Source organism: Physcomitrium patens, chromosome 17 (genome assembly GCF_059467195.1).
Source record: "Physcomitrium patens ecotype Gransden chromosome 17, ASM5946719v1, whole genome shotgun sequence".
Classification (NCBI taxonomy): domain Eukaryota; kingdom Viridiplantae; phylum Streptophyta; class Bryopsida; order Funariales; family Funariaceae; genus Physcomitrium; species Physcomitrium patens.
The window spans coordinates 14419473-14432295 of record NC_143426.1 but is presented as its reverse complement, the minus strand read 5'-3'; the positions used below and the strand labels follow the sequence as shown (position 1 = coordinate 14432295).

The following is a 12823-nucleotide window of genomic DNA, read 5'->3' as shown; positions in this document are numbered from 1 at the left end:
ATAGTAAGTCATACACACACATAAGAGTAGTAGTAAGTCATATACATAAGAGGGTTTCTAAGGAGAGAGAGCTTCACACACACAAATCTATTGATCTGGTTGTGTCTCGTATACAAGAAGAGAAAAGTGAGAGGATTAATAGTACTTCTTTACTAGACTCTAAATACTATAGCTACAGTAATTACTATAATCTACAGTAAATATTATGGAGAGCGCCGACTACATTTAATGATCTCAATAATTATCATGACATCTTCTTAGGTTCTCATGATGATTTCAGTCTATCCCTAGTCTTGTCCCAACTCACACACACACCCCCCCCCCCCCTCCATTCTTGTTCCTAATGCCTGTCCCTTGTTATGTTTCCATTTTTTAGAAAATGATATACAACTTTCAAAGCAATTCATGTTTCTTACTCAAGAAATCAACCTTGAAGCCTTCAACCATGGATTTTATACATGATGTCTATTTCAAAAGACCTCCACAATTTGTACAGAGAACACAATCAAGTAATGCAACAATCTTTGCATTAAAATAAGATGTAATATTTCTTAATTGCAATTAAAAGTTTAGAATTCAACATTAGCAATGTTTTAGTCACAAAACAATTTTACAAAAAACAACTTTATTCAAGGTTAATGTTTCTATTTACAATGATAAGGAACATGAACAAGGAGTTGAGACAAGGAACATGGGTTGGGAACGGGGGCCTAGAGACATGAAACAAAGATGGAGGGCCAAAGATTGAGGATGAGGGATGGACTAAATTAATCACAAGAACCCAAGGGGGTGTTGCATTAACAACATGGGAGTGTTGCTTTAGCAACTCCGTAACTCCCTATTTGCATATATGTATATGTTATCGTTATTTTTAAAAGTTATTTTAAACTAATTTAATGAAGGATACTGAGCTTGAAAATGGGTCATTTTCATGTTCATTTTCATTTCCCTCTAGCAATAAATCTCTTATAAAGAGAGTTTATGTCCTGGAGTGAACGCCACTGAGAACCCCATGTAAGAAAATGCAAGGCAAATGAAGGGCGAGGCTCCAGATTACCAAGCATTCACTCACACCCTCCCTCCTGAAGGGCAACGTGCCATCGTGGCAAAAAAGATACTGCCACGCGGGCACTTTAATTTAATTATGTTCTGGCGCCGGACCACGTCATGGGAACGTGACAACCTGCAGCCTAGGAGTGGCATAAAGTACGTGAATGGAGGGAACTCGCGAAGGGAACGCGGGAACTTCATCCCTTCCAATAGAGAAGCCCTAATCGTGGCTATGGCGATGGCATGGCACGAGGGGAGCAATAGCAGCAGCTGCAGCAGCAGAAAGAGGAGGGAGGGAGGAATTGAACCAGCGGAGCCTGCCTAGCTTCGGCCATGGACACGTTGCCCATGGCGCAGCTACCGTATCCAGATCGTTTCCACGCTGCAGCGGAGTTCGCAGGATTTTCTTCTTCCTCTTCACCGTCGTCTCCCTCTTCCACTTCCAGCCGCTCGCTGTAAGGTCTCCCTCCGAACTGGCTCACTCTTTGCTGAATGAATGTGGGGGTGCAATGCTGGTGCGATATCGGAGCTGTGCGGGGATTAATTTTTATGAATGCCGTTTTTTTTTTAAATATATATATTTCTAATTTAGATTTTCTGGTTTTGGTCGGTATATTGCTGGTGAGTTTGTTTACAGCATGATGCATTGTTTTCATGTTCGCCGGCGTTTCGTAGCTGTGAATTGTGCTTGAGTACACTTGGTAAGCACATTTTCCTGCGCTCTCACTCGTGAACAACCGTTGGTTAATGTACGTGCATCTGGAAAGCTTGATATTGCTACAACTGTCGAGTAAAACAGAGCCTGACTTAAGTTGGTGAGCGCTGAAATGGTTTCTTCATAATTGTCTACTTTCGTGATGATTTTTCGTGAGCAATTTTTGTCAGGTTGCGGTGTTGAAGGGGTGTTAAGTTACGGACTTAAGATTGGGATTCCTGGGCTTCGTTGGCAGATCCGTACTTTAAATTGCTGATGGACGAGCCGTTCAGATTCATATCTGGACAGAATGTGTGTTTTCTAGCATTATTCCAGAATTACTGAACTGTGAGCCGTTCGAATTATTAGTCTTTTAAATGAAGGAACGCAGTTTTATTGAAAAAAAACATTTTCGGATTTATTTTCGCTTTATTCATCGACGTTTTTTTTTAAAATTCCTGGAGCTAAATCACACTGAATCGAAAGAGATGCTGATAATTCTGTTTCTAGAACGTTTTCGATTGTCTAATTTAATTTCGAATTTTATTGCCAGTTAGTTTACTTTCATGAATTCACAGATTACTCCCTACTTATTGCAGTGCATACTTGAGATGCTGTCGTAGATGCATCTGTGAGGTTGGAATGGATAATGTTCCTAGTCCAAATGTTTTGAGAACCGATTAGCAATACCCGCGCCTCTGAACAGGGTATAGTTTCTTACTTCGTAGGTTTGAATCCTCTTACTAATGTTTGTGTACGTTGGTACCCTCCTTTCAGTTCCACGCAGCGTTTATCAGAGGTTTTACCAGATGAAACTCGGCTTATCCTATTTGCGCTCTACAAGCAGGCAACTTTGGGGCCTTGTACAGTAAAAAAGCCTTGGGGTTGGAATGTGGTTGAACATGTAAAATGGACAAGTTGGAATCATTTGGGGAATATGAACTCCTTGGAAGCTATGAGACTTTTCGTTCGGACTGTGGAAGGTATAGACCCTAACTGGTATGCGAAAGAGCGAACTCTTAATTTACGGGCTCTAGAAGACTCAGCGGCCGTTGAGTCTGCTTCTAAGGAACTTACCAAGCTGCTGTTGGAGAAAAACGTGCCTACCCTGTCCAAGGCGTCGGATTCAGTTGTTAGTAAAGAAAAGCATGTACAAGATGAAGTTATGCCATTGCTCGAAGAAAACAACGAGCTAAATGAAAGCGAGATACCCAAATTGCCTGAGATGGATGAGCCAGTTGCCGAAGGTATCGATGCAATCACATCCTACCGAGAATGGGTCCCAGTAAATGTTACGGGTCGTAAGCCACTTGCACGATATCAACATTCAGCGGCGGTAGTGGAAGGTAAGCTTTATGTAATCGGGGGGAATCACAATGGCCGCTACTTGAACGACGTACAGGTGCTTGATCTGAAAACATTGACTTGGTCAAAGGTGGACACCAGAGTTCCACAGTCTCCTTTCTCCTCGAAGCAGGATCCTCTTCAGCCCTGGCTTCCTCAATGTGCTGGACACAGACTCATAAGGTGGAAAGAGCTGCTCCTTGTAGTTGGAGGCCACGCTAAACCTGCCGCCGAGACTGTTACTGTTCATTCTTTTGACATCCACTCCTTATCCTGGACGAAGTTGAGCGTTTATGGTCAAGCACCTGTTTCTCGCGGAGGACATTCGGTGACTCTAATTGGAACACAGTTGTACATGTTTGGAGGGGAAGATCTGAAACGGCGATTATTCAATGATCTTAATATTCTAGATTTGGAAACAATGACTTGGAAGTCGGTAATTGCATCTGGAGCCTGTCCATCTCCACGGGCTGATCATGTGGCAACGGCGTATAGAGATTCGTGTATCTTTGTATTTGGAGGTGGCTCGCATTCTGATTGTTACAATGATCTGCATGCACTTGACCTTGAGACCATGGAGTGGGCACTGGTGCCTACGAAAGGAATAGTACCAAGACCAAGGGCAGGACACGCTGGTGCAACTCATGGGGATAATTGGTATGTCGTTGGAGGTGGGGATAATACAGGTGCTATTTCTGAGACCTTGGTCCTAAATATGGCGACTCTGTCGTGGTCCGTTGAGGATGTTGTTCAGGTTACCAGTGCCACAGCCAGCGAGGGCCTGAGTGTTGAAGTCGCGGAAAACGCTTTATTGGCATTTGGTGGATATAATGGCTATTTCAGTAATGAGGTACACGCTTATATTCTGGGACCAGCACTGTTACCAGAAATAGTAAACCAGGTGCCTCCAGTGGAGGCGACCGAGCAAAATACCACGTCACTCAATGAGGAAGGCTCATCATCTGATTCTGAGGAGATTATTGAGTCAAGTGCCCTGGACGAAGAATCAGATGCGAAAGTTGTCTCGAAAGAAGATTCACCATCCACGTCTAGAAGAGAAGCTCCCCCAAATGATGAAATTGAACAGCGTTTTCGAAATGATGAACTCGAGCAGTTGCGAATGGCAGTTGGGGCTGCACAAGCTGAGGTGGAGAAGCTCAAAGTGGAAAACGCTGCCGCCCTTTCTTCGTTGGCCGATGTGGAGCAGGAGCTGCTGTTGGTTCGTAGTCAGCTGCAAGGCGAGCAATCCAGGTCCTTCCGTCTTGAAGTTGAGATTGCAGAGTTGAGACAGAAGTTGCTTTCTATGGAGGCTTTACAGAAGGAGCTGGACCTGCTTCATCGACAGATGGCTGTTTCTGAAAGAGCAGCAAATGAAGCATCTCAAAAAGATAGTAAGGTTGGTGTTTGGGGTTGGCTAGCAGGCGCCCCTCCTGCCTCTAGATACGATTAGTTTTAGTTTAATGCGCCCTTGTTTTCATTTACCAATCTATTTTCTACCTTACGCTACCAATAGATGGCTTATTTAACTCGTGATGCTTACATTAGGTTCGGTATATATTTAATAATCTGTAACGGGTTACGGGATTGCTCCATTTATGGTGTTTTGATTAGCAGCCAACATCGGCGAAGGGACAGTGTCATTTTTTGCTTAGTTTTGCAGGCTACCTTCTGAGTTTAGGGTATGTTAGGTGTTCGTGAAAATAGGATTATTGGTTACATACTGTTGATTATATACAGCTTTAGAGTTGGAGCTAGTTTAAGATTTGGATGTGGCTTGCCTTATTGCCTACTGTGTCAGCTAGCTGCAGATGTGATGGGGGAGGCAAATCGTTGACTGCTACAATTATGAAAGAGAAACAGCGGCTCCCCATTTCTTTGAGGAGACACTGACTTCAGTTTACATTTGGAATGGTGTTATTTGCATATATTATTGGGGCGCGATCTGTATCGATACGGTGATTCTCACAGGAGTTGAACAGGTTATAGTTTTTAAACATTTGGTCGGAGCATATGACTTGTAAAAATTGCAGACTGTCTGAGTGACCAACAATCAGCGGGATAAAACTAATTGTCATCATGCTGCCACAGATAGTCACATAGTTTCGTGTAGATAGTGCAAGTTACCTGGCAAATGAGTAATATCTACATGGTAACAGTGAAATGACCAAGTTAGCACATGTTACAGCAAGTTACAAGTAGAGGAGGGTATGTTTGAGTACAAAACTTAAGGCACAAGTAATATTCCGAAACTTTCCCAATAACTAGATCGAAAGTGAATTTTATTCACGAATTATGAATTCTGTCCACAATGTTTTTTACTTCAGATGCGCATTCATCGACAAGGAATACCATGTTTATAGATTTCATCCAGATCGTCCCATTTAAAATGGAAGTGTTATCCAACGACTAACACGAAGTTTGTTGGATCCTATTTCAACTTAAGCTAATCTCGTATTTGAATCCTCACTAGAGTGACCAATCCATGGACACAAAAAAGAAAAGTGGGAATCCTGTACAAGTAGGGCTTCTGCTTCGGAAAATTCCGCTCGACTGCAGCCCTGAGAAGAAGACTGGAGTGCACATCATGAACTCTCAGTGCAGTGGCATGTCAAGTTGGTGCTTATCACCCAGTATTTCGATCAATAGACACCTGGCTTGCACAATGACAAGCACGACGACATTATAGGATGTAAGAACCTTGGTCTCCCCAGCTACAAAAAATGGAAAAGAACATACTTCAGCTGGTTAGTAGTATTCAAAGGCATCGTCCAAGACTTCAGCACTGCCATCCATGAAAACATCCTCACCGTCCTCCTCCATTGCCAGGCGGATGTACTCAGCATGCGCAAATCGGTCCCATTCGGTCAATGTAGGATCTTCCCTTTCCTGCAACCATAAGGAACGGAACTTTAGGACCCAAATAGGTAAGTCAACGAGGCAGATGTGATGACCAGGGAACAATTATCAGGAGATGAATCGAAGCGTTTGAAAGTAGGTGATATGGATTTGAAGCAACATGCTGAGATATGGCAAATCTCAATTTGATGGAAATAGTGCTGTCTGAATTGCTTTACCATTCTGATCAAAAACGGATCCCTGGTTTCAAATGCCACGAATTTATTGAGATTAAAGAGTATGTTGAAAAAGTTTCCAGATAGTTTGCAGTTCTTCAAATCCCGGAGTGTTAAGTGACCGTCCTTCTGTAATCCAGAATCAAAGATGCAAAAGATATTATTCCCCGAAGGAAAAGCAGTAACAAATTAAGCAAGAAAATATGCATCTAATCTCCATGGCTTCATCGTCAAAAATAATTAAAGAAAGAAAGAAAGAAACATACTGCCACCTTCCTATCAGTTTTTCTGAGTAGAGCAGTACTGTGTACAAATCAAATTAGGTACACATCTTACCTTAGGTTTAATCATATCAGACATTTGGCAAACAATGTCCTCAAACAAAACAGGCTCCTGCGCCATGCACTCCACCCGGTGCACCTGCTCTTCATAGAAATGATGCATTTCATTTGGAGTGATTACACCATCACAGTCCAGGTCCACACACTTAAACCTGGTCCCACAACTTATCCAATGTTAGCGTAGACTAAGAAAAATAAAAATCACAATGGCCATTTCTTTGGGACATCGGCTGACAGACAGTAGAGAGAATAAAATGGAGGGCGAACTCACCAATACTCGAGGCTGGTCTCCGATGACTTGTCCTCTTCTGATAATATAAACCAAACGAAGTCCTCATACCCCATCTTTCCTTCAACGCCGCTTCTAAACCTCCTTGGAACCTATCATTCACAAGGTGCTACCGTTGGCAACGTCCGGTAAAGCAAAAGAAAACGCCCAACACTAATTCAAGCGCATTAGGTTGCCTGCAGGCAATCTAAACCAATACCTTGAATGAAATTGTATGTGTTCCCTACATGTATACAGCTAAATATGCCCTGATGTTACTAAAGATTTAACATTACACTATGCCAAGATCTATTCAGCTTCCATATCGTGCTTTCAAAGCTCAGAAAGCAGAGCAACGATAAGCGCTTCATACCTGAGAGAAAATACGCTCCACGATACGATACGTGAGTGCGTGGTTACCGTATCGCAATAGGTCATCCTTGTCAATCACAAAGTCGTGATCCGAGTCCAACTCCCAAAACTTGCAGTAAATAACATAGAAATGTTCATATGAAAAATAGCTGCGTCGCACACCACATGTATCCAAAGGTCAATTATTATAGTCTTTGTTAGCATACTAAACTGGAATATGACAAAAAGATCCAAGCTCTCATCCCTCGCTACTGTAAACTCACTATTCACGTGTTCACGTATCCACACAGTTAGGTGTACTAACAAGGAAGCCCCAAAGCTAAGACTCTCTGAACAAAGATTCTCATTCAAATATCTCAACATCTGAAAATACCACATGAGAACTTACTTCAACACTTTGTTGATGTCTTCTTCAACATCCACTTGCTGCAGGGTAGCAAATAAATGGCTTCGCTTGATTTCTCTAAGCAGCAATCGTCCATTGCCACCCTTATTACAGTGATAGAAGATTCTAAATATCACTGTTTCAGCTGCAAAATTCCACCAACCGCACATCCCAAAAGAGAGATGGGAAAACATCAGAACTACATTTCATTGAAGATTTTAGTCCCACCTGCCTCAACGTTTGGTCTGGGTAGGGTAGGGGGAGGGTGAGAGGGATTAGGGATAAAAACAATTCTACGAGCAAAATCAAAAAGTTTGTCAAATAACTGATCTAAAACCTTGTAAACTACTGAACAGAAGCAATCATATTATCATTTGACGGAATCACGTACCATATCTATCTTGAAACTCAGGTGTATCGTGCAGAAACTCCAGACCTTGATGTGTTAATAAGAGCTCGCGCAATATGGGCCTAAAATCATCCTGCTCAGCAAATCATACTCGTTAGTTCCTCACCTTGGGAGGAAAATTATTAGAAGAAACCCAGGTGACGTGAAATGTCTAAAACGACAACATAGCGTAAACAATGGAAACTTTGAAAATAACCTGTGTTAGATAATCTGTATCATGCTGCTTCAGAACTGTAAAGATGCGTGTCGCGCCATCAGCTACAAGCATGTTTTGATCAAGCCAGTCGCTTATTAACCTTTCCCTATATCATGGGGTAAACGATTGTAAACCTCTCTTAATTAAACTCAATATATGTAGATTATAATGCACTTAAACTAAAGATGCTATAGCTATATCTTGTAAAACTGCAAAATATCATAATAGGAACATGCAACTCAATAGCCCAAAAGCCTTACAAGGTTCGATACAAACAAAAAGATTCAGGTAGACACCTTGCAAATAATAAACTTCAGATAACCTCAAATGATAAATGCAAATCGGCCGTCTCTATGAAGCTCAAATCACCATTCAAAAAAACATTTACTTGAAAGATGACTATCAACATTGTCATTACAGATACGAAAGGTTAGCGCATACTTGGTAACTAGCCCAGTCCTGTTGATATCAAGCTTTTGGAATAAAACGCTTGAAAAGTATGATGGTAACTTGCAAATCTCCTTCGTAACCGGCATGAATGCTAAAGACATAACAAAAAAGAAAATCCATAAATACTCAATAGCAACTTTTTCATCAAGGAGTTCAAAAGCTTCTGGAAACAAAACAGAACTGGAAAAAGCAAGTAACACAGAAAACCGTGTTATTGTCTACATCAAAACATAAAGGAGTAATTGATAAGGATGAAAACATACCAGAAAGTGGAAGACCATTGGGATAACCAGAAAATATTCGATTAACACGATCTAAACATTCAAAGTAAGCTTCTTTTGAGGTAGGTGGTCCTTTTGGAAAATAAAACTGCGCTCATCAAGTAACCCACCATTCGAAACAATCTATCAGAACGAATTCAGATGACCGTCTTTCTAGCAAACTCTACGAAGCCTAATGTCAACACCCTCCTTTGTAAGAGTGTTGCTGCCCAAACATCTGTACAAATCCAACAGTAATCGAATACAAACATCTACGAGGAAACCCTATGTGCAGCACTAATTCATAAAACCCATATGTACTCTTAGCTTTCAGAGGCCTCCCAGTGGTCCTCCATCAGAACTTCTCCCAGACTACAACATCATCCAGCAATGTGTGGCCCGAACCATACAATCAACTTCGTGTTTAAGAAGGATGTATGTCGGTGTCCATGGCCAACCTGTGAGATACCTGAGGAATTGATTCTCGAATAAGATCACTATTGCTTAAGGGGGAGGTAGAGATGGTATGTCCAGTCAACCGCCTTTGTGACCTTGGTGAAAGCGGAAGGCTGCGAGGTGACAAGGGTGGAGTACACCCCTCCTTAATATGCATAAGTGTCGGAGGATCTATTGACAAGGATGAAGGCGAGGTTTGAATGCGACTGCCTTGATCTCCACATGATGCTTCTGGATGAGCTTCTTGAATCAAAGTCATGACCTGGTTGCACAAAGTGAAGTTTTAGAAATGCGAGTCACAGTTACACACAGAACAAGCATTCTACGAATCCCGTCCTTGAACCACCACTGAAACACGAGGTTTTACTTTCTCCATAGAACGACTTATATTAATATCGGGCCCGTCGGACAGTTTTATACTGTGTGTGTGTCTGCGTGCACGCAGATATTTCTAAATCAATGTTGGGATTTCCATCAGAAATGGCAGGTCAGTCAGAAAGTAAAGGAGGCTACAAACAGGGACCAGTTCGGCACTATATACCAAAGCAAAAATTTGAAACTCCTGAAAGTATGATCCGTACTGCCACCAAAGTTGTGTGTACAGCTTGTCGATATATATCACACGACTTGGGAAGTTAAAACTGCTACGGGGAAACCTGCTGCAGATTTTTCAGGCCACTGTTCGACCTATTGAAGGCATTTTCTACACTTGATATCAAACACCCTGATTTTATACAATCAATTTCTGCTTTTAGTCGGAGCAGTTTATTTGCTGAGCATACGCCTTTGAAACGGAAGACTATTACTAGTTGGCCCACCGCAGAGTGGTGAAGCCCACGAACGGACTCCATTAAATTCCCGGTTTCGTAAGCAGATTATTATTGTAGTAAATATAATATTATTATTGTATGCTAAAAATGGGTATGGAGGTTTAGACTTATTGTTACCATGCGTTGAGCTTCGGGAAGAGAAAGCCATTGAGTGAAGAGATCGTCAAGAAGCTTGTCAGCACCTAGATTGCCAGAAGATGAGGGTAAGTCTTGCGGGAGCTGCAAGAGGTTAGGGTCTAAAATTCCCATGTCAATGGCCACGGGCATTTTCACCGTTCATGAGAGTCTCCGACTTCAGAGATCTACAAGGGCTCTCAAGACTAGGTTCACTTTATATTCAAAATTTAAGGTCTTCGCCTAAACTCTAGTATTGGAGGTCTTGACTTCCAAATTCACTGGTTTGCTATAATCTAACAATCTGTAAAGAGCCACAACGATTAGATGAATTAGATGAATGCAAATAATAGAGGAAACCAAGGAAAACTGAAGTTCTCTCACTATGAACACAAACAAATCTATTCTTCTCATCCAGCAAATAGGCACTTCCAAAAACAAGCAACCACATGTGAGGAACACAAAAACTCAGCAAGCAAAAGAACCCCTCCGCCTGGAATCGGTATCCAACGAGAGACCACCGTTCTACTTCCACGCCTACCGCCTCTAATCAAACATACCCTCGAAAAAACCAAAACTCACGCTTCTTACATCAAAACACCTGGAACGAAAATAGGAAGAAACTATTAAAAAAAAAAGGGGGGGGGGGTCGAAGACACTCACCTGCGAGGTCGGCGAAGGCGGCGAGAGAACACCAAAATAATTCCAAGCTCCAAGTCGAAATAACAACCTGAATCACACACAGCGCTGCTCGCAAACACGGCGAGAACAAATACGGTAGCGGTGGCGTTAACCAAGAGTAAAGAGCCAAGACAAGATCAATAAGAGGAAGGGGTCACTCAGTAAGAGAAACAGACAAAGAGAAAGCGAGAAAGATAGCGCCGTAGTAGTATTGCGAGGGGGCGGTGTCAGCAGACGTTGGGCAAACACGGCACTATGGGAGGCAAATGAAGACTGGGCACACAAGGAATGGGGCACACGACGACGACGACGACGAAGAATAGCAGGGCCCCGCCCGAACCAGGGGCAGCAGCCTCACTCAAAGGGAACGGACGAACGAAGAAACGAACGAACGAAGGAGGGCAACCAACACTGCCTCGCTCCCGACCCCGCGCGGTGTGAAAGGGGTTACTCCAAGTCCAAATTTGGGCTTACGAGGAGGGTGCTCCCCTCCGCTGAACGGTTCAAACCCCTTCAAACGAGGCCATTTCAAACATTTACGTTGAAAGCGATTTCCTGGTCACGTGGCGCCGCCTGCCCCACCACCCCACGCGCGGGTTCGAATCCCCCCGCCGACCCCTTGCCCTGATCGGACGGTTTGGATACAACCCTGGGTGGTACATTTGGGCCATCGATGTCTGTCCAGTTGGCCTTTCGACGTGAGGAACGGTGCCTCCCTGACAAATGCGGTATTCCCGATTGCAACCACATTTTTGAAGGTAAACTTCCTGGAAGTTGACATCTCCCTCTCCCTCTCCCTGGTTCTGTTCACACCTGCTACTCTTATTTGTTGTCCTCCTGTGGCTTTTCCTCGTTGCTTCGTCTCTGGCTGCACCTCTCGAAGTTGTGATTGTGGTAGTGCCTTTTTCTCCTGGTTCGTAACTTTCTGCCTCCTTTCCTGGCGCTTAGGAAGTCACCATTTCAAGTTTCTGTGACTTTACTGCCTTTGGGTGTCGATGAAAGCTTGATTCTTTATATTTTAGGGTTGAAGGATCAATATATATATATATATATAGAGAGAGAGAGAGAGAGAGAGAGAGAGAGAGGGAATTGTTAAATTAACCCAGGCATTTATTGAATTGACCCACTCATCCTAACCATCATCCAATAATTCTTCATTTTTGGATTTGTGTTTGGTAGAAAACCAATGAAAAAATGGGTGGGTTGATTTAGTAAATGCACAGGTCAATTTAACAATTCCCTATGTATAAATATAATGTGTAGAATCTTTTTTTACTTTTTTTCAAAATAGTACAACTCCTTAAACTTTTTGAGCAATTGAAATTTTATTTGTGTGACTTGGATTTCCTGAAGATTTTACATAATTGTGGAATTTCTATTCTAAAGTGATATTTAAATCTAGAAGACAAATGAAAAGTTTAAAAATCAAAATAAAATAGATTTGGAATAATTTTTCTTTGATGATTTTGTGTTGCAATATGCATTTTAACATGTATGATATTGTGTTTTAAAATAGACAGTAATCGACATCCATTTCTTGTAATCAATTTGCATTTTTCAGACTAGTTTGTAACAAAAACCAGAATAAATTGATAGCGTAAAATCACATTCTATTACAGCTGGTATTTGATTTTTTAACGAATTATCAGTATTAAAAGATCTAATCCGAAAATTTTATGGGAAAGACTTGAATTTAATCATAAAAGCATAATTTAATAAAGGAATTGTAATTTGAACTAACATAACATTGTATTCAAATTCAAATCAAGCATTTAAATTCTCCAAACACTCTTTATTGATTTACAATACTTTTTAAGACTGAAGTGAAATTTGTATGTACACTGAATAAATTATACTATTAGAAGATTTTGGTTGTTATGAGAAACATGTTTTTCAACAAGA

General features: G+C 41.7%; 2 protein-coding genes across 7 annotated transcripts; one reads left to right on the top strand and one right to left on the bottom strand.

The window, feature by feature from the left end:
• The first annotated feature begins 1279 nt into the window (after positions 1–1279).
• On the top strand, positions 1280–4988 carry LOC112294029 (acyl-CoA-binding domain-containing protein 6). Of its 6 annotated transcripts, none has more exons than XM_090243875.1 (4): positions 1313–1505; positions 1688–1751; positions 1936–2056; positions 2522–4988. In XM_090243875.1, exon 4 carries the CDS (start codon positions 2682–2684, stop codon positions 4536–4538), a length of 1857 nt encoding a protein of 618 aa, XP_090100001.1. In that variant the 5' UTR covers positions 1313–1505; positions 1688–1751; positions 1936–2056; positions 2522–2681; the 3' UTR covers positions 4539–4988. The 6 variants fall into 6 exon arrangements, with proteins under 6 accessions (XP_024399881.1, XP_090100005.1, XP_090100001.1 ...); XM_090243876.1 differs by having other exon boundaries at positions 1326–1510; XM_090243879.1 differs by lacking the exon at positions 1936–2056 and having other exon boundaries at positions 1296–1505.
• Positions 4989–5350: 362 nt separating this feature from the next.
• Positions 5351–11074, bottom strand: LOC112294030 (serine/threonine protein phosphatase 2A regulatory subunit B''alpha). Its single transcript, XM_073540163.2, has 13 exons — positions 10904–11074; positions 10244–10308; positions 9310–9558; positions 8844–8949; positions 8572–8671; positions 8131–8236; positions 7917–8007; positions 7529–7670; positions 7142–7289; positions 6772–6881; positions 6496–6652; positions 6163–6288; positions 5351–5974 (listed from the first exon to the last, which is right to left on the bottom strand). Exons 2-13 carry the CDS (start codon positions 10244–10246, stop codon positions 5834–5836), a joined length of 1479 nt encoding a protein of 492 aa, XP_073396264.1. The 5' UTR covers positions 10247–10308; positions 10904–11074; the 3' UTR covers positions 5351–5833.
• Between the last annotated feature and the right edge of the window lie 1749 nt (positions 11075–12823).

What these genes read in the sequence shown, in the direction of transcription:
- LOC112294030 (XM_073540163.2), bottom strand. An exon ending in TTCGAGAATCAATTCCTCAG is followed by an intron (nt 8,950 to 9,309) that starts GTATCTCACAGG and finishes TGATGAGCGCAG; the next exon opens with TTTTATTTTCCAAAAGGACC. An exon ending in AGGACTGGGCTAGTTACCAA is followed by an intron (nt 8,237 to 8,571) that starts GTATGCGCTAAC and finishes CCCATGATATAG; the next exon opens with GGAAAGGTTAATAAGCGACT.
- LOC112294029 (XM_024544113.3), top strand. Translation starts at nt 1,384, where the DNA reads ATGGACACGTTGCCCATGGCGCAGCTACCGTATCCAGATCGTTTCCAC. An exon ending in TCCACTTCCAGCCGCTCGCT is followed by an intron (nt 1,506 to 2,521) that starts GTAAGGTCTCCC and finishes CCCTCCTTTCAG; the next exon opens with TTCCACGCAGCGTTTATCAG.